General features: G+C 54.1%; 2 protein-coding genes across 10 annotated transcripts in view; both read right to left on the bottom strand.

Moving 5' to 3' along the window:
• Positions 1 to 21: 21 nt before the first annotated feature.
• LOC751039 (ras GTPase-activating protein 4) lies at positions 22 to 27951 on the bottom strand. 9 transcript variants are annotated; one of them, XR_010158500.1, is made up of 14 exons: positions 27811 to 27951; positions 21147 to 21278; positions 20750 to 20844; positions 16882 to 16999; positions 16504 to 16654; positions 16175 to 16239; positions 14920 to 15112; positions 14577 to 14714; positions 13864 to 14008; positions 13153 to 13322; positions 9092 to 9205; positions 8512 to 8573; positions 5612 to 5741; positions 22 to 130 (listed from the first exon to the last, which is right to left on the bottom strand). XR_010158500.1 is itself a non-coding variant. In XM_024357866.3 (13 exons), exons 2-12 carry the CDS (start codon positions 21210 to 21212, stop codon positions 8527 to 8529), a joined length of 1302 nt encoding a protein of 433 aa, XP_024213634.1. In that variant the 5' UTR covers positions 21213 to 21278; positions 27811 to 27951; the 3' UTR covers positions 44 to 130; positions 8512 to 8526. The 9 variants fall into 9 exon arrangements, 5 of the variants coding, with proteins under 5 accessions (XP_024213634.1, XP_063670524.1, XP_063670523.1 ...); XR_010158499.1 differs by lacking the exons at positions 22 to 130; positions 5612 to 5741 and adding exons at positions 11047 to 11184; positions 15318 to 15430; XM_024357866.3 differs by lacking the exon at positions 5612 to 5741 and having other exon boundaries at positions 44 to 130.
• Positions 27897 to 27996, bottom strand: part of LOC107966625 (probable E3 ubiquitin-protein ligase DTX2) — a 60701-nt gene continuing 60601 nt past the window's right edge. The window contains exon 17 of the mRNA XM_063814449.1: positions 27897 to 27989. The gene's annotated coding sequence lies outside the window, so the exon portion shown is untranslated. The remainder of the gene's footprint in view (positions 27990 to 27996) is intronic.

Genomic DNA, 27996 nt, shown 5'->3' with positions numbered 1-27996 from the left:
TGCCCAGGAAGTCGTTTCGGCTGACAAGGTCCCAGTCCCAGGCCTCCAAGCACAGCGCCTCCATGGCCCCCTCCTGCAGCTCAAATTCAAACGTCTCATTCCAGCGTGGGTAGCATGACTTCTTCACGATCTGCCCAGAGGAGGGTGGGAGGGGCTTAGGCTGATGCCACTGGACTCCCCAGGCTGGGCAAAAGGCAGAGCTGCCCTAGACACCTCCCCTGGGTTCCCCACAGCCTCCTCGCCTTGGAGGTTCTGCCACAGCAGAGGTTAAAATGTCCTGTCCAAGCTCCCACCCATTTCTCAGATGGGGAGAACTGAGGCCCAGGGTGGGGAAAAGATGTATCCGAGGCCACACAGCAAAACAGTACTGACTATGAGGATGTGGTGAACAGGGAATACCTCTACACTGCTGGTGGGAATGTGAACTAGTACAACCACTATGGAAAACAGTGGAGATTCCTTAACTAACTAAAAGTAGAACTACCATTTGATTCAGCAATCCCACTACTGGGTATCTACCCAGAGGAGAAGTCATTATACAAAAAAGATACTTGCACACATATGTTTTTGTTTTGTTTGTTTTGTTTTGTTTTTGAAACAGTCTTGCTCTGTCGCCCAGGCTGGAGTGCAGTGGCACGATCTCAGCTCACTGCAACCTCCGCCTTCTGGGTTCAAGTGATTCTCCTGCCTCAGCCTCCCAAGTAGCTGGGATTTCAGGGGCCTGCCGCTACGCCCGGCTAATTTTTGTATTTTTAGTAGAGACGGGGTTTCACCATGTTGGCCAGGCTGGTCTCAAACTCCTGGCCTCAAGCAATCTGCCAGCCTTGGCCTCCCACAGTGCTGGGATTACAGGTGTGAGCCACTGCGCCTGGCCAAGATACTTGCAGACGCATGTTTATAGCAGCACAATTCGCAATTGCAGAAATGTGAAACCAGCCCAAATGTCCATCAATCAACAAGTGGATAAAGAAACTGTGGTATATATATACAATGGAATACTACTCAGCCATAAAAAAGGAATGAATTAATGGCATTCACAGCAACCTGGATTGGATTGGAGATTATTATTCTAAGTGTAGTAACTCAGGAATGGAAAACCAAACATCGTTATGTTCTCACTCATATGTGGGAGCTAAGCTATGAGGACGCAAAGGCATAACAATGACACAGTGGACTTTGGGGACTCGGGGGGGAAGGTTGGGAAGGGGGTGAGGGATGAAAGACTACAAATTGGGTGCAGTGTATACTGCTCGGGTGATGGGTGAACCAAAATCTCATAAATCACCACTAAGAACTTATGTAACCAAACACCACCTGTTCCCCAATAACCTATGGAAATAAAATATTAAAAAACAAAGCAAAACAAACAAAAAACACAGGGCTGGGCGTGGTGGCTCATGCCTGTAATCCCAGCACTTTGGGAAGCCGAGGCGGGAGGATCACTTGAGGCCAGGAGTTCGAGACCAGCCTGGCCAACGTGGTGAAACCCCATCTCTACTAAAAATACAAGAAATTAGCCTGGTGTGGTGGTGTGTGCCTGTAATCCTAGCTACTCGTGTGGCTGAGGCAGGAGAATCTCTCGAACTGGGAAGGCAGAGCCTGCAGTGAGCTGAGATCCAGCCACTGCACTCCAGCCTGGGTGACAGGGTGGGACTTGGCCTCAAAAAAAAAAAAACACCACAAAACACATAACAAAAACAGTAGCAACTATACTGAGAAAGCAGACCTTGGTGTCTTCGTGCCCAGGACTGGGCCCTCGACTCTGGACGTTTCCTGGGGGTGGGGAAGGCAGCATGGGTGTTCCCAAATAAACCCCACTCCGGCTGTCTCAATCCCCTCCTTACCCCCAAGCATAGCCGGGAGTGAGCGAAGTTGGCCCCAGAGGTCCTGGGACCTATTATGTCCCCTCAGAGAGGTCGCCCCTTTCCCTGGGCCTCCTCTGTAAGACTGTGGCCCCCAATCTGTCCCACCAGGGGACGGGGAGCAGGTGGTGAGGTGAGCAACGGGGGCGTGGCTGGCACGTCCCCCGAGCCCCCTGCCCCTTCCCTGCCCTCTGGCCTCCTCACCGAGGTCTCCTGTGTCCGGCCCTTGTAGCGCACTCGGATGAAGGGGTCAGATGCACCATTGCGGTCCTTTGGGGCCAGATCCCTGGTGGGGGTGGAGGAAGACTGGATCATCGACTTGTCCCTGAGCCCCCCCTCCCCTACTTGTCACCACCATTATGTAACCACAGCGGGCCAAAAGGCCTGGGCACATTCCGTCCCTGGCAAGTTGACTGTGGACAGTGCGCCTCTGCCCTTTCTGGGCCCTGCTCCCATAGCCATCTCCTCAGGATCGCCCATGTGGCCAAGAACCCTCCAAGGTAGAGGCCATGGGTCCTTCCCACCAGGCAGCTGCAGGCCAGTGGCTGCACCTTGCTCTGGGGGTGGCAGGGGGGTGGTGTGAGTGCTGCCAGGGAACCGCCGGGGCAATGTTCCCAGCCCTCCATTCCCAGGGCTGCCCTGAGCCTCGGTTTCCTCATCAGGAAAATGGAAAAGTGAATCGCTACTGGGCTCAGGTTTAGGGAGAGAGTGTGCTTCTGGAAGGTCTGCCCCAGTAATGTCGCTCTACTTGGTGGAGGAGTGAGGTGCAGCCCTGATGGGCGGCCCTGCCCTTTCTCCATAGATGGGTCTTTACACAGCCCTAGTCTAGTCACGGTACCCCCAGCTTTTTTTTTTTTTTTTGAGACGGAGCCTCGCTCTGTCGCCCAGGCTGGAGTGTAATGGTGCAATCTTAGCTCACTGCAACCTCCGCCTCCCGGGTTCAAGTAATTCTCCTGCCTCAGCCTCCTGAGTAGCTGGGATTACAGGTGCCTGCCACCACGCCCAGCTAATTTTCGTATTTTTAGTAGAGACGGGGTTTCACCAGGTTGGCCAGGCTGCCCTCGAACTCCTGACCTCAGGTGATCCGCCTGCCTTGGCCTCCCAAAGTGCTGGGATTACAGGCGTGAGCCACCGCGCCTGGCCCTTTTATTCTTTTCTTTTTTTTTTTAAACAGGGTCTTGCTCTGTTGCTCAGGCTGGAGTACAGTGATGCAATCATAGCTCACTGCAGCCTCCACCTCCTGGGCTCAAGCAATCCTCCCACGTCAGCCTCCCAAGTAGCTGGCACTATAGGTGTGCCCCACCACACCTGGCTAATTTTTAAATTTTTTTGTAGAGACAGGATCTTGCTGTTGCCCAGGCTGGTCTCGAAATCCGGGCCTCAAGAGATCCTCCCACCCCTGCTTCCCAAAGCACTGGGATTACTGGAGTGAGCCACTGCACCCTGCCAGTATCCCCTACTTAGAACTCTTTGTGGAAGAACACCAAAGCCCACTCATCTTCGATATTTTAAGCCTCTCATACCTGCCTTTCTTCCCCCTCAAGACTGTCTAATAAAACCCCAACATTGAGGCTGGGTGCAGCGGCTCATTCCTATAATCCCAGCACTTTGGGAAGGAGGCTGAGGCAGGAGAATTGCTTGAACCTGGGGAGGCAGAGGTTGCAGTGAGCCAAGAAAACGCCCCTGCACTCCAGCCTGGGCGACAGAGCCAGACTGCCTCAAAAAAAAAAAAACAAAACAAAAAAACACCAAAAAAAAAAAAACCAGCCCGGGTGCAGTGGCTCACGCCTGTAATCCCAGTACTTTGGGAGGCCGAGGCAGGCAGATCACCTGAGGTCAGGAGTTTGAGACCAGCCTAGCCAACATAGTGAAGTCCCGTTTCTACTAAAAATACAAAAAATTAGCCGGGCGTGGTGGTGCACACCTGTAATCCCAGCTACTAGGGAGGCTGAGGCAGGAGAATTGCTTGAACCCAGAAGGTGGAGGTTGCAGCGAGCTGAGATCGGGCCACTGCACTCCAGCCTGGATGATGGAGCGAGATTGTCTCAAAAACAAAAAACAAAAAAACCCCAAGGTTTTACTGAAATATTGAGAATCTCCCCAGAAAAAATAAGGAGGAAATGTTCTTTCTTCCTCTGCAGCAAATGGACCTTCTTAGGCTGACTTGGAATTGCAGCAGGAGTCTCATTGCCGAGGACAACGGGGGACAAGTCCCCTCACTCTGAGAGAGGCCTGGACATTCCTCTCCCCTGCTAGGACTCACTAGAAGGCCAACCACTGTGGCCCCAGAGGATGGGAGAGGGGAGATTCCTGGAGAGAGGGGAGGGCCAGGGAGACATGCTTCCATGCCTCCCATCTCCGTGGGTGACGATGGGTGCCTGAGAGAAGTGGCCCCGAGGTCCCAGAGCCCGGCCACGTGTGTGAGTGGGTGCACACGTGTGCATGCCTGTCCCCCAGACAGCCTGGTGCCCGGAAAGGATAAGGACGGAGGAAGCGGGTGAGTTGGGGTGGGGTGGGGGGGAATGAATGGCAGAGGCCAGAGAGTGAGCGAGTGTGGGGGCGTGGCTGAGGCTCGGCCCAAGCCCAGACATTTTCCATCCATTTCTATTTTCCCAGGACAGAAAATAACTCCCAGGAAGCCAGAGTGAGCAACATGGGCATCATCTGACCCACACCCCTCTGCCCAACGGAAGTCTTCCTCTTAGACAGGCTGACCCCTCAAGGGTGGGGGGAACACTGGCTCCATAGGGCTGCCTGGCTGGGGGCCACCCTCCTGCCTCACAGGCAGGGAGCGACTTGGGGAGGTGGGTTTGGAGCCGGAAGGGAAGACGCTTCTCACGGACAGAGTGTGACTCAGACCCAGGCCCAGACGGGAGTGCAGCCTGCAGCTAAAAATACCCTGGGGGTTGGGGGGTGGCCCTGTCACAGGTGACTCAGGCCCATGGAACCATCCAAACCACTGTCCCTCCTTGGGGGAACCCTCAATTTGCCCATCGGGAGATTTTCAGCAACTCTTTTCACCCCCCCAGCCCCACGAGGGACCCACTTACACACACTCCCACCAGGCCAAGTTCACACTGGCGTTAAACATAGGGAAGCCGGCCTTAGCACTGGGGGACTGAGGCTGTGTGATCAGAGTTCGGGGTCTCCTCACCCGTACCCCCTACTCCACTCCTCTGTGATGGCTCCAGTTCCTCCATGAGAACATTAGACTGTCCCTTAAGGGACATATCCCCTTGAGTGGAAATCACCCAAGAAGCATCTTCAAGTCCAGAAAACCTCCCCAGACCCTCTCTTTTTTCTTTCTTTCTTTTTTTTTTTTTTGAGATGCAGTCTCGCTTGTCACCCAGGCTGGAGTGCAGTGGCGCCATCTCAGCTCACTGCAACCTCTGCCTCCTGGGTTCAAGACTCCTGCCTCAGCCTCCTGAGTAGCTGAGATTACAGGCGCCTGCCACCATGCCCGGCTAATTGTTGTATTTTTAGTAGAGACAGGGTCTCACCATGGTGGTCAGGCTGGTCTTGAACTCCTGGCCTCAGGTGAACCACCTGCCTCGGCCTCCCAAAGTGCTGGGATTACAGGTGTGAGACACCGTGCCTGGAGAGACCCTCTCTTGAGAGCAGGCTTTGATGGGAGGTGGCCAGCTCTGGGACCAGGAGGTAGAGGTGGGGCGAGGGGGTGCTCAGCTTCCTCATTGGGTTTCTCTAGTTGCAGGGGACCCACTGCCCGCCCCCAGGCCCCTGAGTCTCACCTGGCCTCCAGCACAGAGCAGCGTAGCCGGCAGGCCCGGGCCCCTGGCCGCACTTCCAGCCGCAGGTGGATCTCGCCCTGCACCTCCTCATCGGGGTCAACCTCCGTCAGGTGGGCCCACCCGCTGAAACCTGTGGGGTCAGCTCAGCCAGGGACCCGGCCTTGAACCCCCATACCCTCCACCCTCAGCCCCACCAGGCACCTTGAGGCACCTCCATAATCTCCTGGGAATCCCCTAGGCACCTGTGAAGCAGGGGCTGGTATCCCCAATGACAGATGGGGAAACTGAGGCTCAGCAGGTGAAGAAACAGCAGTTGGAAGAGCTGGGATTAGAATCTAAGTCAGTGACCTGGGGCCTGTGCCCTCACTATTGTGTCATTTTTGTCGTCGTCATTTTTAGAGACAGGGTCTCACCCTGTGAGCCAGGTGTGGTGGTGCATGCCTGTAATCCCAGCTCCTCAGGAGGCTGAGGCAGGAGAATTGCTTGAACTCAGATCGCGCCATTGCACTCCAGACTGGGTGACAGAGCAAGACCCCATCTCAAAAAAAAAAAAAAAAAAAAAAAAAAGATGGAGTCTTGCTATGTTGCTCAGGCTGGTCTCAAACTCCTGACCTCAAGCAATCCTCCCACCTCAGCCTCCCAAGGTGCTGGGATTATAAGCGTGGGCCGCTGTACCCAGCCAGATTCCCCATCTTAAAACGGGAAGAGAGTGGCCCTCCCCTAGGGCTGCTGGGAGGAGGGTCTGAGGCCCAGATGGAGAAGCTACAAGATTGCGCCATTGCACTCCAGACTGGGTGACAGAGCAAGACCCCATCTCAAAAAAAAAAAAAAAAAGATGGAGTCTTGCTATGTTGCTCAGGCTGGTCTCAAACTCCTGACCTCAAGCCATCCTCCCACCTCAGCCTCCTAAGGTGCTGGGATTATAAGTGTGGGCCGCTGTACCCAGCCAGATTCCCCATCTTAAAACAGGAAGAGGGTGGCCCTCCCCTAGGGCTGCTGGGAGGAGGGTCTGAGGCCTGGATGGGGCAGCTACAAGGCACCCGGAGGAATAGCCTCACTGGGGCCCCTAGACCCCAGAGACGCTGGCTAAGGCTGCAGGTGGGAAAGCCCTTTGGCCTGGCAGGGGCCAAGAAGCCCCATGAGTCAGCAGAACCTGCCTCCGCCCTGCCCCCATCCCTGGCCCAGCGTCACAGACAGGAGCAGGTGTGTGTGGGGGGAAGCCAGTAAGCGGGACACAAAGGCTCTGATGGCAGAGCCCATAGCATCCAAGAACTGGTTTGAACCCTCAGAGAAGCCCAGAGAAGGCAAAGAGCTGCCCAAGGTCACACACAGTGAGGCTGGCACAGGGCTGAACCCTCAAAATCATGTCTGGGCAGAGCATGGTGGTTCACACCTGTAATCCTAGCACCTTGGGGAGGCCAAGGCGGAAGGATCTGTCAAAGCCAGGAGTTCAAGACCAGCCTGGGCAACAGAGTGAGACCCCCATCTCCATTTTTTTTTTTTTTTTTGAGACACAGTCTTGCTGTCACCTAGGCTGGAGTGCAATGGTGCAATCTTGGCTCACTGCAACCTCTGCCTCCCAGGTTCAAGAGATTTTCCTGTCTCAGCCTCCCTAGTAGCTGGGATTACAGGTGAGTGCCACCATGCCCAGGTAATTTTTATATTTTTAGTAGAGACAGGGTTTCACCATGTTGACGAGGCTGGTCTTGAACTCCTAATCTCAAGTGAATTGCCACTGGGATTACAGGTGTGAGCCACCATGCACGGCCTCCATCTTTGTTTTTCTTTTGGAGATGGAGTCTTGCTCTGTCATCCAGGTTGGAGTGCAATGGCGTGATCTTGACTCACTGCAACCTCCGCCTCCTGGATTCAAGCGATTCTCCTGCCTCAGCCTCCTGAGTAGCTGGGATTACAGGTGCCCACCACCACGTCCAGCTAATTTTTTGTATTTTTAGTAGACACAGAGTTTTGCCATGTTGGCCAGGCTGGTCTTGAACTCCTGACCTCAGGTGATCCACCTGCCTCGGCCTCCCAAAGTGCTGGGATTATAGGTGTGAGCCACTGCACCCGGCCTCTATTTTATTTTTTGTTTTTATTTTTTATTCATTTATTTATTTATTTTTGAGGTGGATTCTTGCTCCGTTGCTGAGGCTGGAGTGCAGTGGCGCCATCTCGGCTTACTGCAAGCTTTGCCTCCCGGGTTCACGCCATTCTCCTGCTTCAGCCTGCCAAGTAGCTAGGACTACAGGTGCCTGCCACCACGCCCAGCTAATTTTTTTGTATTTTTAGTAGAGACGGGGTTTCACCGTGTTAGCCAGGATGGTCTCGATCTCCTGACCTCGTGATCCACCCGTCTCGGCCTCCCAAAGTGCTGGGATTACAGGTGTGAGCCACCGTGCCCGGCCTTTTTTTTTTTTTTTTTAAACTATATAAAAATTGTAAAAACAATAACACAAAACAATGTCTGCATCCCAGAAATAATTGAAAGGGATCTCCAGCCTGGACTGGCTCTAGGCCAACCCTTCAGACTTAGGACACAGTAGTACTAGGGCCCAGATGGAGGCGACCCCATGGGTTACAGAAGGAGCTGGCCTGATTTGGAGAAGGGGTCCCTATGCTTCAGCAATAGAGTGTAAGGCGGCCCCTTCTTCTGCCAGCAGAGGCCTCAGATTCCACCCATAGCAGCCCCTCTTCACCCTAGGGAAGAGGCAGTAACAACCAGGCTTGGGAACATGCTGCAGAACAGAGGCCAGGAGTACAGAATGTGGCCCCGGCTTCTGGGGAGAGTAGAAATGGCTTTCCCTGAGCAGGAGACCAGACGGAGCCTAGAGGGGAGGTCTCCGAGTGGGAGGGAGGCCAGGGACTGGGCAGACCAGTGCGGGAGGGAAGGGAGAACTTACCCTTAGGGTGAGAGGCTATGGTGTCCCTTGTAAGGCAGACCTTTCCGATAATGTCGTCCCGGCTAGAGGAGGGAGATGGAGGCAGAGCTGGGCAGGGCTTCAGTATCTGCCCTCTGGGACCTCCCACCAAGTTCAGGACCCCCCCGGGGGGAGCAGGGTGGTGGACACCGCTGTCATTTCCAGAGTAACCCAACAGAGCTGGACCTGTGGCCCTTCTGTAGGCTGTGGGTTCTGGACCCTCTAGGGGGATGTGATAGGTTTCTCACATGCCCACACATGCCAAGCTCACACTCTCTGGGTGCCCATCTCACAGCTCACAACTGCACGCACACGTGTAGTCCATGCACACTTGTGCCCGCATGCCTGCACACACACGTGTGTATGTGGCGCATGCACCATGGAGCCACGCATGCGCACACCCACACGCTCAAGCCTTTCGCCCTCCCAGGCCCCCAGGCTCTGCCTCCCTCCAGGCTGCAAAGAGGATGCCAAAAAGGACCCAGGAGTCCTGGTGGTGCAATGGGCCAGGGAGCAATCAGATGGCCAGGTCTGGGTCCCAGCTGGAGAGGGGGGCACTCACCTGAGGGCATCCTCATCCATGACGTAGAAAGCCACAGCGTGGAAGGTGGGCGGCAGGTGCACTTGGTACTCCTCACCCCAGAAGGGGCACAGGGTCTTCTACACTGTGGCTGTCCTGCAGGAGAGAACCCTCAGCATGTGCCCAGGCCACTCCCAGGCCCTGGGCTGGGACCTTCCTTGTATCTCCCCCTACCCCTATAACAACTGGCTCTGCCACTGATGTGTTTTCCCTGTGCCAGACCCTACTGTTCACCACCAATCACTACCCCCTGACATTCCTCTCTGCTCTGGATGGGGCACAGGGCTGCCTCTCTCTGGCTGTTATTTATTTTATTTTTTTTTTTTGAGACGGAGTCTCGCTCTGTCGCCCAGGCTAGAGTGCAGTGGCGTCATCTCAGCTCACTGCAACCTCTGCCTCCCAGGTTCAAGCAATTCTCCCTGCCTCAGCTTCCTGAGTAGCTGGGATTACAGACGCCTGCCACCACGCCCAGCTAATTTTGTCATTTTAGTAGAGACAGGGTTTCACCCTGTTGGCCAGGCTGCTCTCGAACTCCTGACCTCAGGTGGTCTGCCCGCCTCGGACTTCCAAAGTGCTGGGATGACAGGCGTGAGCCACCGTGCCCAGCCTCTCCAGCTGTTTTACATTTGGGGAAACTGAGATCACAGTTGGCAGGCATTGGCCTCAGGTCACAGGGTAGCTGCCTCAGGGCGACTGCTGAGCCTGGCCTCACATCCTCACCCAGCTCTGGTCAACCCCCTGTGGATCAGAGCCTTCAACTCATGGGACTCACTCCGTAGCCCAGGCTGGAGTGCAGTGGTGTGATCATAGTTCACTGCAGCCTCCAACTCCTGGGTTCAGGCTATCTTCCTGCCTCAGCCTCCCAAGTAGCTGGAATCACAGGTGCATGCCATCATGGCTGGCTAATTTTTTTTTTGTAGAGATGGGGTCTTGCTACATTGGCCAGGCTGTTCTCAAACTCCTGGCCTCCAGTGATCCTCCCACCTCAGCCTCCCAAAGTACTGGGACTACAGGCATGAGCCGACATTTGAAACATGTATTTATTGGCCCATCTTCTCCCTGGGATATCAGCTCCATGAGGGCAGGACTCTGCCTCATCTGCCACTGTATCCCCTCACCTAGAATCATGCCTGGAACCTAGGAGGTGCTCAGTAAGTATTTTTTAAATAAATGAATGAATGAGTTAATGAAGGAACAGATGAGAAGGTTACTTGAGAACCTGCACCCAAAGCCACACAGAGCATAATGTTTGATTATTAGGCATTGATACAGACACAGAACCACACAGGTGCCAGCTCAGACTTTCTTTTTTAGAGAAAGGGTCTTGCTCTGTTGCCCCGGCTAGAATGCTGGGATTATCCGCGTGAACCAGCGTGCCTGGCCCCCATCTCAGTTATCTGGAAATAGTTTCCAACAAACGGGTGCAACGTGCAAATTTCACCTCACAGGGATGCACCTGTCTGTGCACTGGCCCACACACAGACCTACACATGGATGCCCAGGGAAAGACATGGGCCATGGCCTCCTGGGGGCTCAGGCCCCTGGACAACACACACACACCTGTCCCTGACACCTCCCAGATTAGACACACCCTGCGGTGCCTGATGTAGCTGGTAGCGGGGCGAGAGGCTCAATCAACTCTTTTCTCATCCAGTCCACTCAGGCCCCTCCCACAGCACCCAGGCCACTCCCACAGAGCTCAGGCCACTCCCATAGCACCCAGGCCATTCCCACAGCACCCAGGCCATTCCCATAGCATCCAGGGCACTCCCACAGCACCCAGGCCACTCCCATATAGCTCAGGCCACTCCCACAATACCCAGGCCACTCCCACAGGGCTCATGCCACTCCCACAGTACCCAGGCCACTCCCACAGCACCCAAGCCACTCCCACAGTGTTCAGGCCACTCCCACAGCACCCGCTCCCCTCCCTGCACCTTGCACTGCAGGTAGGCAGTCTGGGGTCTGCCGGCGTCGTCCGTGTAGATGACCTGCATGACGTGCAAGCTGCCAAAGCTCTTTTCCTCAACCTTTTCCGCTGCCCAGATGTTGGCTAACTTGATGAGGGCGCTTTTCTGGGGCAGGCAGGGAGGAGGAGGCTCAGGGACCTAGCCAGGGCCATTCCATTCCCCATCTCTGGGCCTCAGTCTCCCCTTCTGCAGCACCAGGGGTAGGCGTGGGAGACCCAGAGTGACCTCAGCCAGGGCAGAGCACAGACTGATGGTGACCAAGTGCCCAGCAACTGGGAGAGGAGGACCTGGCCTCCCTGGGGGGCACTCCCAGAAGGCCTCGGAGGTGTGAGCTTTGGGGTAGTGTCTGGACAGCCAGCATTCCCTGGGCTACAAAGTCAATCCAGCCGTGGCCAAGACTTTGTGACTTTGCATTTATTAGTTTTCCCACTTGCTTTTGTAGTCCCAGGCTCTAATAGTCATATCCTGACCGGGCGCAGTGGCTCACACATGTAATCCCAGCATTTTGGGAGGCCGAGGAAGGCAGATCACCTGAGGCTGGGAGTTCGAGACCAGCCTGACAAACATGGAGAAACTCCGTGTCTACTAAAAATACAAAATTAGCCGGGCATGGTGGTGCATGCCTGTAATCCCAGCTACTTGGGAGGCTGAGGCAGGAGAATCGCTTGAACCCGGGAGGCGGAGGTTGCGGTGAGCCAAGATCGCACCATTGCACTCTGGCCTGGGCAACAAAAGCGAAACTCCATCTCAAAAAAAAAAAAAGGGACCAGAATTAAATAATGCCCATGTAGTCAAATCTTTGAACCCTGGCAAGGAAGATGTATAATAATCATCTGAGTGCTTTGGGAGGCTGGGGCAGGAGGATTGCCTGAGGCCAGGAGTTTGAGAACAGCCTGGGCAGCATAGCAAGACCCCATCTCCGCAAAAAAAAAAGTTAAAGAAAATTAGCTGGGCTTGGTGGCACGTGCCTGTAGTCCCAGCTACTCGGGAGGCTGAGGCAGGAAGATTGCTTGAGCCCAGGAGTTTGAGGCTGCAGTCAGCTATGATCGCACCACTGCACTACAGCCTGGGTGACAGAGCAAGACCCTGTCTCAAAAAATAATTATCATCATCTGAGGGGTCTTTGGTGGGAAGGGGCGGGCCCGTCATCTGGTGGGACCCCTGAGCTGGTTGAGAACAGGGTGGGTGATGAGCTCCTTCACCTACTCCTAGCCCGCTCTCACCTGCCCAGGGCTAGGCTGGGTACTCCTGGAAGATCATCCCCATAGCCTGCATGACTGGGGGCAGGTGTACAGCAAGCAGTCACCAGGTCCATGGAGGAAGTATGTCCTCAGCTCTTCCTGGGAGAAGAGAGCTTGCAGGAGAGGTGACCCATGACTCAGAGAGGGCTGTACAAGGTGATCTTTGAGATCCCTTCCCACGCCAAGATTCCGTGCTTCTATATTCCTGCCTCTTCCAGGAAGCCTCCCCTGTTTGCCCTAGCCTCCTACTCATCTAGCAGCCCAGGTGATGTACTATCTTTAATAATACCATTTGCCTAAATAGTACTACCTGCCAGGCCCTGGGTCAGGACCCTTAGGGAGATCATCTCATTTAATCCTCAACAACCTGGTAAGGTCGGATCAACTTCCTCCATATTCATTTTCTTTTTTGAGACGGAGTCTTGCTCTGTTGCCCAGGTTGGAGTGCAGTGGCACGATCTCGGCTCACTGCAACTTCTGCCTCCCGGGTTCAAGCGATTCCCGTGCCTCAGCCTCCCGAGTAGCTGGGACTACAGGCACCTACCACCACACCCGGCTGATTTTTTGTATTTTTAGTAGAGACGGGGTTTCTCCATGTTGGCCAGGCTGGTCTCAAACTCCTAACCTCAAGTGATCCACCCGCCTCAGCCTCCCAAAGTCCTGGGATTACAGGCGTGAGCCACCATGCCCGGCCCTCCTAGGTTCTGACAAGCAGTACAGATGCCACACACCTGGCTTTCTTCTCTGACCCCGGGGGTACCTCAAGTGGGCTCCAAGGAAGGGGACAGGTGCCTCTAAGGTGCCCCACTTGCCGGCCTCCCTCCTTACCCACCTTGGAGCTGGGCGTCTTCGCGAAGCTGAGGGCCTCGGTAGTGAGGGAGAAGTAGAGCTTCTTGAAGGAGGAGGACATGAGGGGGCCCTTGCCCTTGGTCCTGTGGATGAAGAGTGGCCCCTCCTTCACAGGTGGCGCCTGCAAACTCAGCGTCCGCTGCAGGTCCAGCTCTGCCAGGCCAGGGAGGGAGGGGAAGAGAGAGCCCAGTGAATGAGGGCGGGACGGGGGGGGGGGGCGGAGCAGTGGGCGGGGCCGTGGGGCTCAAGGGCTGAGCAAATCTGAACAGCAGGCAGTGGACGTAGTCATGGGGCTCAAGGGCGGAGCAAACATCAACAGCTGGTGGTGAGCGGGGTGACAGGTGGACTGAGGAAGGCAGGGCCATGGGCTTGGAGGCGGGACACGCGTCAGTAGCAGGTGGCGGCGGGGCCATGGAGCTCAAGGATGGAGCAAATGTCAACAGGCACAGATGATGGGGGGTGAGGCCATGGGTCTAGGGGTAGGGCAAACGTCAACAGCAGGCAGTGGGCAGGGTCACAGGAAGCACAAACAGTGGTGCGTGGGTCTATGGCCTGGGGGCCTGGCAAATGTCAACAGCAGGCGGTGGGTGGGGCCACGAGAGGAACAAACAGCGGTGGGTGGGGCCGTGGGGCTCAAAGGCGGAGCAAATGTCAGCAGTAGGCTGTGGGCGGGTCTGTGCAGGGCGGCGCTCACCGTCCTTCTCCTCGATGTCCACGAGCTTGATGATGAAGTCCTTCAGCTGCGCCACGCCCTGGCGCACGGTGGGCTGCAGCGGCTCCATCCAAGCCTCCTTGGCCCTGGAAGCCGGCGTGTCCATGTTGCCCACGTTCTGGACTGCCTGGAGGTGACAGCAGGAAGGACCAGGTTCTGCTAGGTTAGGGGCCTAGCCACTGCACCCCCTCCCACCCCCCCTCCCCAAGTCTTTGCTACTCAGCTGTAGCGATGGAGGCAGAGGCGACAGAGGCCATGCCCACGGGCCCCCTCCAGCGCCACTAGGGATCAGGGAGGAGAGGATCATGAAGTTTGATGCCTTATGATAACTGAGACCACTTGGGCCTTCCTCTGTAGGTTTAGCTGACGCTGCTGCACTGGATACCCCACCCCGGTGCCGGGCACATAGGTGCAGCCTGAGAGTAAGCAGACCCGGGTTGGAAGGTCCCGCGATTCACCACCGACAGGATGGGAGGCCTTGGCAACCCCCGACCCCTCGCAGGTCTGTTCCTTTATCCATGAGATGCAGCTCGGACAAGGTGGCCACAGGAAGGCTTTGCAAACTGTGAAGTGCAGTGCCTACGTGAGCGTGCCAATGGCCTCGCCGGAGCCGGTAGGGAACACTCTGCAGTCCAGGCCAGGGCCCCGGTAGGACACCCAGCTGTGCATCCCGCCCGTGGCCGCAAGGCCCGCACCTTGGCCAACAGGAGCGGGGTGCGGCTGGTGCGGGCGTCCGCGTGGCGCTCCCGCAGGTGGAAGAGCTTGGGCGACATGATGGCGGGAGAGAAGAAGCGCAGGCACAGGAAGCTGGTGACGGCGATGAACGGTACATTCTGGAGGGGTGCGGAAGAGCGCGGGCTGGAGTCCCCCAGACCAGGGCTCCTGGCAGCCCCCTCCCCTTAGGCTCCGTCCCTGACCCTCGCCGGGACACAGCCTCCCTGGTCCTCCCCAGCGCTCCCTGGTTCCCCACCGCTCTTCGCCCCTCGCCCCAGCCCAGTCCAACCCGGCCCAGCCTAGCCCAGCGGGTGGAGGGCGCACCTCGTGCTGGGCGCCGGGGAAGCGCTCGCGCACGCGCCCGAAGAGCTGGCGGAAGGTGGCGCGCACCACGGCGGGGCACGCGCGAACCGAGCGGCTGAGCGCGCTCAGCAGGGCCCCCAGGTGGGCGCGCAGCGTCTGCGCGCTCTGCTCCAGCACCTCGGCCTCGGTCTGCGGGCGGTGCAGCCCGGAGCACCTGCGTGGAAAGGGGCGGGTTGGCAGAGGAGGTCGCGGTCAGCGCCAGGGCCACGACAGGAACAGTGGCTCTCACAGCAGCCAGGACACGGACACAGGGGACAATACACGGGTGGGCAGAAGCACAAACACACATGCTGACAGGGCCTGATCCCAACCCGCTGCCGCTGCGCCCCGCACCCCCCCGGAGTTACCCCCGGCCTCACCCTACATCCTCAACTTCCACTTTGCTGGGGTCCAGCTCCACGTACTTCTTCTCCTCAAACACCTTGTTGATGATGGGGACCAGGACGCCGTGCAGGTACTGCATCCCGGTCACCTGGGGACCACCCCAGGTCACACTGATCCTGTCTCCCCCAGTCCCACTCCAGCTGCCCACCTTCTCCCGGCAGCCGCCCTTGCACCGTTTGCCTGCCCTATCCGCCCAGGAGGGGGCCAGGTACACATGCAGGGCAAACTGTTTATTCATGAATGAATGAATGAGTGAGTGAATGAGTGACTAGAATTCTTAGCCCTTGTAATCCTAGCACTTTGGGAGGCCAAGGCAGGAGGATCACTTGAGGCCAGGAGTTTGAGGCCAGCCTGGGCAACATAGTGAGACTGTCTCTAACTTAAATTTTAATCACACACACATTCTTTTTGGGGGGGGTGCGGGGCACGGAGTCTAGCACGGGGCCCAGGCTAGAGTGCAGTGGCGTGAGCTCACTACAACCTCTGGCTCCTGGTTCAAGTGAGTCTCCTGCCTCAGCCTCCCCAGTAGCTGGGATTACAGGTGCCCACCACCATGCCAGGCTAATTTTTGTATTTTTAGTAGAGATGGGGTTTCGCCATGTTGGCCAGGCTGGTCTCCAACTCCTGACCTTAAGTGATCCGCCCGCCTCAGCCTCCCAAAGTGCTGGAATTACAGGCATGAGCCACTATGCCCAGCCCACGTTCTTAACCTTAAAGGGCTCTGAATATGGAGATAGAACACTGGAGTCGAAGTCCCAGCCCCCTCTGTCACTCTCTCTGAAGCTCAGTGTTGTCATTTGCAAGATGAGGACAATATAGCATGCAACCTCACCTTCAGAAAAGACTCCATGGACTTTGAGGCCAGAGAGTTGCTCCGGAACAGGGTGTTGGTCTCACCTACAAACAGAGGTCCCAGTGGGTAGGGGGCTGGGACAAAGCTTTTGGGGGAGGGGGAGGACAGAGGACCTTGGGGCTGGGGGATCTAAGCTGGCCCCTCAATAAAGGGCCTCCTCACCACCTCCCAGCCCACTGTCCCACCTCTGCCCTTGGCTCTGTTCCTTGCCTCCCTCCTGTCTGACCCCATCTGCCTCCCACAGGAGGAGCCCACCCACCCCCAAACACCTCCCAGTGTTCTGGGCCCAGCTCCTTCCCAGGCCTCACTGGTGCGACTCAGCTCCAGCTGGAAGAGCAGGTCCAGGAAGTCCTTGGCCAGCCCCTGCCCCAGGAAGAGCTTGAGCAGGTTCATGGCCACGTCCTGGCGACACTCGGTGCTGGTTGTCTCCTTGATGAGTGGGATCAGCTGCCCTGGGCCCTGCAGGGAGAGGCACGGGGGATCCCGAACCTTTCCCTCTGAGGACCTCAGAGCATCCCAGGGAAAGAGGACATTTTCCCAAGGGGTGGCTGGGGACGGGGCCCTGGACACTGGCCAGCTCCTCACATCCCCAGACCTCAGGTTTCTGCTCTGCAGAATGGGTTTAGAAGGACAGGCGCACAGGCCTACTGCCACTGGACCCTCCCACCCTGCCCAGGCCCCCTCACCTGCATGCCCAGCTTGACCTCGTGGCACAGCAGGTGCACCAGTGGCTGGTAGTAGCTGGAGGGCAGCACCGTCTCGTCCCGCAGCCGAACCTCCAGCTGCAAGGAGCCCAGGTTGCCCCTGGAATGGGCAGCCTGTGACCTCTCCACCAGGGACTCAGGCCACCCTGGACCACACCGCTCCCATGGCCTCCAGTTTTTTCCCTTGGGGCCAGCCTCCCATCTCTCTGCTCATGCCCTCCATCCGGGTGCCCTGCACAGCTCTGCCTCCCAGGCTCTGCCCGGGCTATTTATTTTCTGTTTTTGGAAAGCCCTTCCTGTCTCTGCACTCAAGGAACCTCTATCTGTCTTCGAGGTCTGGCTCCCTGCCACCTCCAAGCTTGGGTATGTGGAGCTGCCAGCCTTGAATCTATCAACTCCCAGATAATGGCACCATCATGGGTACACTTTACAGCAGAAGCAAATCCCCAACCCTCATAACAACCTAATAGGGAAACTGAGACCCGAGCCAGTTCAGCAACTTGCCACATTAGATTGAGCTTCCCAGCTTCCCTGTTCTGATAGGGAAGTTCAGAACAGAGGAGGGTGTGGACCAAGTGGGAGCCTCTAAGGCTCGCACTGCCCCTGCTCAGCACGAGCCTCATGCACAGAGCAGTATTAAGATGGGCCCCTGGGCCTGGCGCAGTGGCTCATGCCTGTAATCCCAGCACTTTGGGAGGCCAAGGCAGGCAGATCACTTGAGGTCACGAGTTCAAGACCAGCCTGGCTGACACGGCAAAACCCCATCTCTATTAAAATATATATATAAAAATTAGCCAGGCATTGTGGCAGGTGCCTGTAATCGCAGCTACTCGGGAGACTGAGGCAGGAGAAGCGCTTCAACCCAGGAGGCAGAGGTTGCAGTGAGCCAGGATTGCACCACTGCACTCCAGCCTGACTCTGTCTCAAAAAAAATAAAAATAAAAAATAAGATGGCAAGATGGGCCTTGGCTGGTTCTATGGAAACACCTTGTGCTGGACACACAGCCGTCCACCTGCTCCTACCCTGTTAAGGATGGGAACTGGGGGAATGGGGGTCTGGGGCCTTCCACAGGGACACAAAGCTGAGCCATTGAGGGCTGTGGGCCACAGCAAACAAGCCAGAGGGCTTCCTAGACAGGCTGCCAGATTTAGCAAAACGACCCAAGACACCCAGTTAAATGTGAATATTTTATTTACTTATTAACTATTTTTTTTAGAGATGGGGTCTTGCTATGTTGCCCAGGCTGGTCTTGAACTCCTGGGCTCAAGTGATCCTCCTGCCTTGGCCTCCCAAAGTGCTGAGATTACAGGCATGCGCCACCATAACCGGCCTAAATTTGAATATTTTTAGTATAGGTATGTCTCAAATAGTGCATGGTCATTCTTCTTCTTTATTATTATTATTTTTTTTTTGCTGAGATGGAGTCCTGCTCTGTCACCCAGGCTGGAGTGCAGTGGCGCGATCTCGGCTCACTGCAACCTCCACCTCCCAGGTTCAAGCAATTCTCCATCCTCAGCCTCCCAAGTAGCTGAGATTAGAGGTGCCCGCCACCATATCCGGGAAATTTTTGTATTTTTAGTAGAGACGGGATTTCACCATGTTGGCCAGGCTGGTCTTGAACTCCTGATCTCATGATCCACCCGCCTCGGCCACCCAAAGTGCTCAGATTACAGGCATGAGCCACCGCACCCGGCTGTTTTCTTGAGACGGAGTTTCGCTCTTGTCACCGAGGCTGGAGTGCAGTGGTGGGATCTCGGCTCACTGCAACCTCCGTCTCCTGGGTTCAAGCAATTATCCTGCTTCAGCCTCCCAAGTAGCTTGGATTACAGGTGCCCACCACCACTTTTTGTACTTTTAGTAGAGACGGTGTTTCACCATGTTGGCCAGGCTGGTCTCGAACTCTTGACCTCAAGTGATCCACCCGCCTCAAACTCCCAAAGTGTTGGGATTACAGGTGTGAGTCACCACGCCCAGCGGTTATTCTTATACTAAAAAAGTATTCACAGCCGGGCACAGGTCAGGAGTTCAACATCAAGCCCGGCCATCACGGTGAAACCCCATCTCTACTAAAACTACAAAAAATTAGCCAGGTGAGGTGGTCCTAGCTACCTGGAACGTTGAGGTGGGAGGACTGCTTGCACCCAGGAGGTGGAGGCTACAGTGAGCTATGATCACCACTGCACTGGTGGTACAGGTGCATGCCTGTAATCCCAGCTACTCGGGAGGCTGAGGCATGAGAATTGCTTGAACCTGGGAGGCGGAGGTTGCAGTGAGCCAAGACCGTGCCACTGCACTCCATCCAGCCTAGGTGACAGAGTGAGATTCTGCTCAAAAAAAAAAAAAAAAGTATTCACTGTTTATCTGAAATTAAGTTTTAACTGGGTGTTCTTTTTTTTTTTTTTGAGACAGAGTCTAGCTTTGTCACCCAGGCTAGAGTGCAGTGGCGCAATCTTGGCTCACTACAACCTCTGCCTCCGGGGTTCAAGCAATTCTGCCTGAGTAGCTGGGATTACAGGCGCCCGCCATCTGGCCAGGCTGGTCTCAAACTCCTGACCTCAGGTGATCCGCCCACCTCGACCTCCCAAAGTGCTGGGATTACAGGCGTGAGCCACCGCGCCTGGCCTAATTTTTATTTCTTTGTAGAGACGGAGTCTCACTTTCTTGCCCAGGCTGGTCTCAAACTCCTTGCCCCAAGTGATCCTCCCACCTTGGCCTCCCAAAGAGCTGGGATTACAGGCATGAGCCACCACTCCTGGCCAACGGTGTCCTATCTTATCTCACAACCCTATTCCTGGAGAATCTGGCATAGGGAGTTGGAGCTATGGCTCAGGGACACTGACCTTGGAGACTTGAACCCTGGTCTGAAGTCTGCAGGGAAATTTTCAAAGGGAAAATGTCTGAGTACTTGTTTCAGAAACTTCCAGAGGCAGAAAGCAGGAGACCTGTACAAACTGTGAGCTAAGAAGACAGACCTGGCCGGGTGCGGTGGCCCATGGCTGTAATCCTAGCACTTTGGCAGGCTGAGACAGGTGGATCACTTGAGGTCAGGTGTTCGAGACCAACTTGGCCAACATGGTGAAACCCTGTCTCTACTAAAAATACAAAAATTAGCCGAGCATGGTGGCACACAGTTGTAATCCCAGCTAATCAGGAGGTTGAGGCAGGAGAATCACTGGAACCCAGGAGGTGGAGGTTGCAGTGAGCCAAGATTGTGCCGCTGCACTCCAGCCTGGGTGACAGAGCAAGACTCCATCTCAAAAAAAAAAAAAAAAAAAAAGACAGAAGACAGAGCTGAGCTGAATGCAGAACTGTGGGGAATAATAAAGGGGAGGGGCCGGGCGCGGTGGCTCATGCCTGTAATCCCAGTACTTGGGGAGGCCGAGGCGGGTGGATCACAAGGTCAGGAGATCGAGACCATCCTGGCTAACATGGTGAAACCCTGTCTCTACTAAAAATGCAAAAAATTAGCCAGGCGCGGTGGCGGGTGCCTGTAGTTCCAGCTACTTGGGAGGCTGAGGCAGGAGAATGGCATGAACCCGGGAGGCGGAGCCTGCAGTGAGTCGAGATCACGCCATTGCACTCCAGCCTGGGGACAGAGTGAGACTCCATCTCAAAATAAATAAATAAATAAATAAATAATAAATAATAAATAAAGGGGAGGTGGAGCCCAGCCGGGATGAGAAGGATGCTGGCTAGGTGGGCAGGGGCTGAGGGGACCCTGGAGCTGTGTCTCCTGACCTCTCACCCCTGAGCAGCCCCCCTGCCCTGCCCTGCCTGCCTGTAGCCAATTCCCAAATGTCAGCCCCCACCCCACCCCTTGAGGCCGGCTGCCCAGCTCCATGCACTTACTCGTCATGCCGCCGGCTCTTGGACTGGTCGGGCTGCAGCCGGAACCAGCCCTCCTCCTGCTGCGCCACCCGCAGTCTCTGGACATCGATCACCACCTGGGGACATAGTGGCAGTTTTCCTGGAGCTGGGAGACCTGGGTCTCCTCCTTGCCAACTACTGTTCTTAGTGGGGAGGGGCCCCTTCCAAGGGTCCCTGAGTGCCAGTGGTGGTGGGGGGAAGTTGCTGGTTCTGGCAGACGGTGGAGGTGGGGGGGTAGTCCCAGGCTTCCTGAGTGTCTCTCTTTGGGGAAGCCGGAGGGAGGTCCCTGAGGATGGGATGGCTGCAATGGAGCCAGATGCTGGGGGACAGCAGGTGCAGCCTGCCGGGGGAGGAGGGGGAGCGGGGCGGTGGTGCTCACTTTGCCCAGGAAGTCGTTTCGGCTGACAAGGTCCCAGTCCCAGGCCTCCAAGCACAGCGCCTCCATGGCCCCCTCCTGCAGCTCAAATTCAAACGTCTCATTCCAGCGTGGGTAGCATGACTTCTTCACGATCTGCCCAGAGGAGGGTGGGAGGGGCTTAGGCTGATGCCACTGGACTCCCCAGGCTGGGCAAAAGGCAGAGCTGCCCTAGACACCTCCCCTGGGTTCCCCACAGCCTCCTCGCCTTGGAGGTTCTGCCACAGCAGAGGTCAAAATGTCCTGCCAGAGTAAAAGACAATCCTTATGATCCTCACCAAGGCGTGACATGACTCCCTACTCCCTCTTGGATCTCAACTCTCTCCACCTTTGCCTTTGCTGAACTTCGCTCCAGCCTCATTGGCTTTTTCTGCTGTTCTAAACATGCCATGCATATTCCTCTCTGGAATGCTGTTCCTTTGGAGGTAAGCATGGCGCTCTCTCCACCTCCTTCAGCTCTCTAAGTATCTTATCAGTGAGTCCTTTCTCAACCACCTTATAAAAAGTAATCACTTCCCACTCCCAAGGAACTTCTTTCCCCTCACAGTAATTGTCACCATTTGACACATATATTTTATTTTGTTTATTATTGTTACTTTTTGAGACAGTGTCTTGCTCTGTTGCCCAGGATGGAGTACAGTGGCACGATCTCGGCTCACTGCAACCTTAGCCTCCCATGTTCAAGTGATTTCTGGCTAATTTTTGTATTTTTAGTAGAGACGGGGTTTCGCCATGTTACCCAGGCTGGTCTCGAACTCCTGACCTCGGCCTCCCAAAGTGCTAGGGTTACAGGCATGAGCCACCACGCCCAGCCTTGACACATATATTTTAGTGTCCATCTTTTCCTGCAATAAAGTGTACAATTATTAGGGTAACGTGTTCAGTTCACTGTCTTATTCCCAGTGCTTAACAGTGGCAGGCAAATAGTTAATGATCAGTACATATTTTGTGAATGAATGTGACATGTTCTAATAGAAGTAGGAAATGAACACTTCGTGGGATGGGTAAACAGTGGGAGTCATGGCCAAAAATAGTTTAGAATGGATCATTTACTGCAATGGTTTTCAAGCACTTTTCTTTCTTTCTTTTTTTACAGAATCAGGGTATCACTCTTGCCCAGGCTGGAGTGCAGTGGCACAATCATAGCTCACTGCAACCTGAGAACTCTGAGCTTAAGCAATCCTCTTTTACCTCAACATTCCCAAGTAGCTGGGACTACAGGTGCGTGCCACCATGCCCAGCTAATTTAGCTTTTTCTCTTTTTTTTGAGAAAGGGTCTCACCCTGTCACCCAGGCTGGAGTGCAGTGGCACTATCACAGCCCACTGCAGCCTTGACCTCCTGGGCTCAAGCAATACTCCCACCTCAGCCTCCTGAATAGCTGGGACTACAAGTGCATGCCACCACTTCTGGCTAATTTTTAAATTTTTTTGTAGAAATGGGGTCTCCCTATGTTGCCCAGGCTGACCTCGAACTCCTGGGCTCAAGTGATCTGCCCACCTCGACCACTCAAAGTGCTGGGATTACAGGCATAAGCCACCATGCCCAGTCCAGCATATATATATATTTTTAAACTGGAACTCATTTTTTTAAATGGAAGCACAATCTGAAAAAGGAATAAAACCCAAAGATTGACAACGGGCTAGAAAACCAGAAATCCCCAATTCAGCTTCTTCCCCTCACTCTCCCCTTTGAACTCATGATGCGTCTCAAAGCCCAGCTTGAAAGCCACAGATCTAGAGCTTGGATGGCATTCTAATGAGCTAAGCATCTAAACCGACCACAGTTGGGAGCCACTGAAAGTTTTCGAGCAGGTAAATGATAGATTGATTTATTCATTTTGAGACGGTCTTGCTCTGTCACCCAGGCTGGAGTATAGTGGCGCGATCTCAGCTCACTGCAGCCTCTACCTCCTGGGTTCAAGTGATTCTCCTGCCTCAGCCTCTGGAGTAGCTGGGATTACAGGCGTGCACCACCACGCCTGGCTAATTTTTCTATATTTAGTAGAGACGGGTTGGCCAGGGTGGTCTCGAACTCCTGACCTCAGGTAATCCACTTGCCTCCACATCCCACAGTGCTGGGATTACAGGTGTGAGCCACTGCGCCTGGCCTAAATTATTTAGATCCATGCTTTAGGAAGATTAGTCTCAAGAGAATGGGTAGACTGAACGATGACAGAAGGAGATGGCAATCAGGAAGATCAAAGAGAAGACTGCTGCAATAGGCAAGCTAATACTTAAAGTACAGAAGGAGGGGCCAGGGGAGACCAGTGAGAATGCAAAGAACAGAAAAATGGAGACAGCTGTCTAGGACCTGGCACCTCCCAGAAGGAAAAAGACGTTCAGAGTAAAATCTGTCAGTTTCATGCCTTAGTGACTGGTGAATTTAGTGAATGCACAGGAGGTGAAAGGCTGGGAGAGGAAGCAAATACCACCACTTCAGATTTAGACAGGGTCTGAGGTATGAAAAAGGTACATACAACTGTCCTACAAACAGATGAAATGCAGTCCTCACATGATATGCCCTGTTGGGAGCCTTTAGGAGCCATCTGGACAACCCTGGTCATTGAGATGGTGTGGAAGAGCAAGAAGTGCTCCAAGTGTGTCCAGAACAGACAGGCAGGGTGCTGTGGCTCATGCCTGTCATCCCAACACTTTGGAAAGTAGAGGTGGGAGGACGGCTTGAGGTCTGGAGTTGGAGACCAGCCTGAGCAACACAGCAAGACTCCACTTCTATAGAAAATTTTTAAAAATTAGCTGGGCGTGGTGGGCAGGCCTGTAGTCCCAGCTATGTGGAAGCTGAGGTGGGAGGGTTGCTCGAGCCCAGGAGTTCAAAGCTGCCATGAGCTATGATCACGCCACAGCACTCCAGCCTGGACAACATAGGGACACCCCATTTTTACCTAAAACTTTTAAAATTAGCCAGGCATGGTCAGCTGTGCGCACCTGTAGTGCCAGCTACTTGGAAGGTGGGGTGGAGGATCTCTTGAGTCCAGGAGTTGGAGGCTGCAGTAAGCCATGATAGCACCTCCGCACTCCCAGCCTGGGCGACAGGGATGGAGATCTCGATCTCGATCTCTCTCTCTCTCTCTCTCTCCCCGTCTCCCCTCTCTCTCTCATCTCTTTCTCTCTCTAGAAAGAGTTTTTTTTTTTTTTTGAATGAGGTTTCACTCTTGTTGCCCAGGCTGGAGTGCAATGGCACGATCTCAGCTCACTGCAACCTCCGCCTCCCAGGTTCAAGCGATTCTCCTGCCTCAGCCTCCTGACTAGCTGGGATTACAGGTGCCTGCCACCATGCCCGGCTAATTTTTGTATATTTAGTAGAAACGGGGTTTCACCATGTTGACCAGGCTGGTCTTGAACTTCTGACCTCAGGTGATCCACCCACCTCGGTCTCCCAAAGCGCTGGGATTACAGGCATGAGCCACCATGCCTGGCCTCGAAAGAGTCTTTATTTATTTATTTCTTTAAGACAGAGTCTCGCTCTGTCGCCCAGGCTCTGCACCAGAGTGCAGTGGTGCGTTCTCTCCTCACCACAACTGCCGCCTCCCGGGTTCAAGCAATTCTTGTGCCTCAGCCTCCAAGTATCTGGGACTACAGGCGCGTGTCACCACGCCCAGGTAATTTTTGTATTCTTAGTAGTCTCATTCTGTTGGCCAGGTTGGTCTGGAACTCCTGACCTCCAGTGATCCACCCGCCTCAGCCTCCCCAAGTGCTGGGATTACAGGTGTGAGCCACCATGCCCGGCCGAGACCTTGTCTCTTAAAAAAGACAAAACAGGGTCAGGGGGAGGGGGCAGCACAGAACAGAAACAGAACTTTGGGGAACAGAGACACGGCGCCGAGTTGAGCAGAAACCAGGGCAGAAGCACCAGGCAGAGATGGAAGACTGAGTTTCATCGAAGGAGTGGGATCCTGGGACCCAAGGGAGCGGGAGCACAGTAAGTAGGGATGAAGATGGCGAAAGCACGACCTGCCAGAGCGCTTGCTGACGAGCCACACTCCACACCTACTACGCGCTGTCACGTGCTCGACAAAACCCGACACACAACGCACAACGCTAAAGTTTATTGCTCAACAATGCAAATACAGTTAACATTACCGTACACTTAAAAATAGTTAAGACGGTAAATTGTATGTTACGTTTTTGTTTTTTGAGATGGAGTCTGGCTCTGTCACCCAGGCTGGAGTGCAGCGGTGTGATCTCCGCTCACTGCAAGCTCTGCCTCCCGGGTTCAGGCCATTCTCTTGCCTCAGTCTCCCAAGTAGCTGGGACTGCAGGTGCCCGCCACCACGCCCGGCTAATTTTTTTGTATTTTTAGTAGAGACGGGGTTTCACCGTGTTTGCCAGGATGGTCTCGATCTCCTGACCTCGTGATCCGCCCGCCTCGGCCTCCCAAAGTGCTGGGATTACAGGCATGAGCCACCGTGCCTGGCCATGTTACGTGTTTTTTTAACCACAATTTAAAATTAAATGAAGGGGGCTGGGTGCAGTGGCTCACGCCTGTAATCCCAGCACTTTGGGAAGCTGAGGTGGGCAGATCACAAGGCCAAGAGTTCAACAGAGAACTCCTGGCCAACAGACTGAAACCCCGTCTCTACTAAAAATACAAAAATAGGCCGGGCGTGATGGTGCATGCCTGAAATCTCAGCTACTCGGGAGGCTGAGGCACAAGAATCACTTGAACCTGGGAGGCAGAGGTTATCGTGAGCCAAGATTGTGCCACCGCACTCCAGCCTCAGTGACAGAGTGAGACTCTGTCTCAATAAATAAGTAGGCTGGGCACAGTGGCTCAGGCCTGTAATCCTAGCACTTTGAGAGGCCGAGGCAGGTGGATCACAAGGTCAGGAGTTAGAGACCAGCCTGACCAATATGGTGAAACCCCGTCTCTACTAAAAATATAAAAATTAGCCAGGCATGGTGGTGTGCACCTGTAATCCCAGCTACTTTGGGAGGCTGAGGCAGGAGAATCGCTTGAACCTGGGAGGGGGAGGCTGCAGTGAGCCGAGATCATGCCATTGCACTCCAGCCTGGGCGACAAGAGTGAGACACTATCTCAAAATGGAAGGAAGGAAGGGAGGGAGGGAGGGAGGAAGGGGGGAGGGAAGAGAGGAAGAAAGGAAGGGAAAATATGTATTATCTCAGCAAGTAAAATGCAGATGAAGGAAAAGGACAATGATCATTTGAATGGAAGATGGATCCACTGTAATCCAGGTATGGGAGAATACTGAACACTAATGTCAAAAGAAACAGAATGTGCTGACGATCTGCAAGGCATTTCACAGAAGACAAAGAACACAAACCATGGAGAGAAGACTAGCACAGTCAAATAGTGGGAGGTGAGGAAGGTAGACAGAATTCATGATTTTGGAATGTGCACAGTTTATCATCAGACATTCTGAGAAAGAAGGAAGTGAACTATCTCACTGGTACTGCTATATTGTCAAGTAAAATATTCAACTAGGTTAAAAGTGTCAGACATATCAATTTGGAGGCAAGCTGCAAAAATACACAGGAAAAAAGGTCTTAGAAGTTGAGATTAGATAAACTCTTTTACGGGATACAAAGAAAACCAAAAAAGTGGAAAATGGGTTCTAAGAGGACACTCCTGAAAAGGCAAGAAAAGGAACTGACATTCACTTATGAAATTCACACTTCCTGAATGTCTACTATGGACAGAGCATGATTCCAGTTATGGGGAAGGGGAAATGAACACACAGACAGGTCATAAATGAGCATTGGGGAAAGAGGGGAAAGCTGAGGGAGCGCTACATCATCACATCAACTGAGCATGGACTTGGGGAAATAAGGTACACCACAAGCTGTGACTCAATTCACAAGCACAGGTGGAGGACGAGGTTTTGGTATCTGAATGCCTAAAGAAATAAATAAAATCGAGGGCAGAAAATAAGTCCAAGGTATTTTTAAAGCAAGGAAGGAAAGAAAATGGAAGATAAAAAGAATGGACATAAAAGTCTCAAGTTAATTTTTTATGTCAGACTTCTGAATGCCCCAAAATGAAACAATTCTGTAAGGCCAGGAGCAGTGGCTCAGGACTGTAATCTCAGCACCTGGGGAGGCTGAGGTGGGTGGATCACTTGAGGCCAGGAGTTCAAGATCAGCATGGCCAACATGGTGAAACCCTGTCTCTACTAAAAATACAAAAATTAGCCAGGCTTGGTGGCATGTGCCTGAAATCCCAGCTACTCAGGAGGCTGAGGAAGGAGAATCACTTGAACCTGGGAGGTGATGGTTGCAGTGAGCTGAGATCATACCAGTGCACACCAGCCTGGGTGACAGAACAAGACTCCGTCTCCAAAAACCAAACAAAAAAACAAACAAACAGCCCACAACAATTCTCTAATGGCGAGGGAGTAAATAAGTGACCGATAATGCTGGAGGAAGAGGAAGTGAATGGGTCCCCAGTATAGGTTAGAATGAAAAAATCCCTACCAATGTAAATCAAATATAAAATAAACAAAAGAGTTCATGTATGTGTGCGGGAAGGAAAGTGATATTTGGGGGTTGGGAGGTGTTACTGAGGGTACCGAATACATATAAACAACTCTTTAGTCACTCCCAAAGGTCTGGGATGAGCATTTTTTAACATTTGATACTCTACTAACTTACCTGGACTATGTTGACATGGAAATTCACCTCCCGTTATCCACAGCTCCTCTCCCTGCTCCAACTTAATGATGACGTTTGGCTTGGTGATATCATATCTTGTTAATGGGAAAAGAAGAAGGACTTGGGCAAGTTGCTCGGCTTCAGAATCTCCGAAGTACAAGATGTTGCCACCTCATAAGCTGCATA

This window comes from Pan troglodytes, chromosome 6, assembly GCF_028858775.2.
Source record: "Pan troglodytes isolate AG18354 chromosome 6, NHGRI_mPanTro3-v2.0_pri, whole genome shotgun sequence".
In the NCBI taxonomy this organism is placed as follows: domain Eukaryota; kingdom Metazoa; phylum Chordata; class Mammalia; order Primates; family Hominidae; genus Pan; species Pan troglodytes.
Note: the sequence above shows the minus strand (reverse complement) of the source record. Positions and strands in the feature narration are given on the sequence as shown.

Bases quoted from the DNA above. Each gene is read 5' to 3' on its own strand.
- LOC751039 (XM_063814451.1), bottom strand. From the start codon at position 21,212: ATGGAGGCGCTGTGCTTGGAGGCCTGGGACTGGGACCTTGTCAGCCGA. The intron at 20,845-21,146 runs GTGAGCACCACC...CTATGTCCCCAG, and splicing joins GAAACGACTTCCTGGGCAAA to GTGGTGATCGATGTCCAGAG. The intron at 16,655-16,881 runs GTGAGGGGGCCT...CTCTCCCTGCAG, and splicing joins AGGTCAAGCTGGGCATGCAG to GGCCCAGGGCAGCTGATCCC.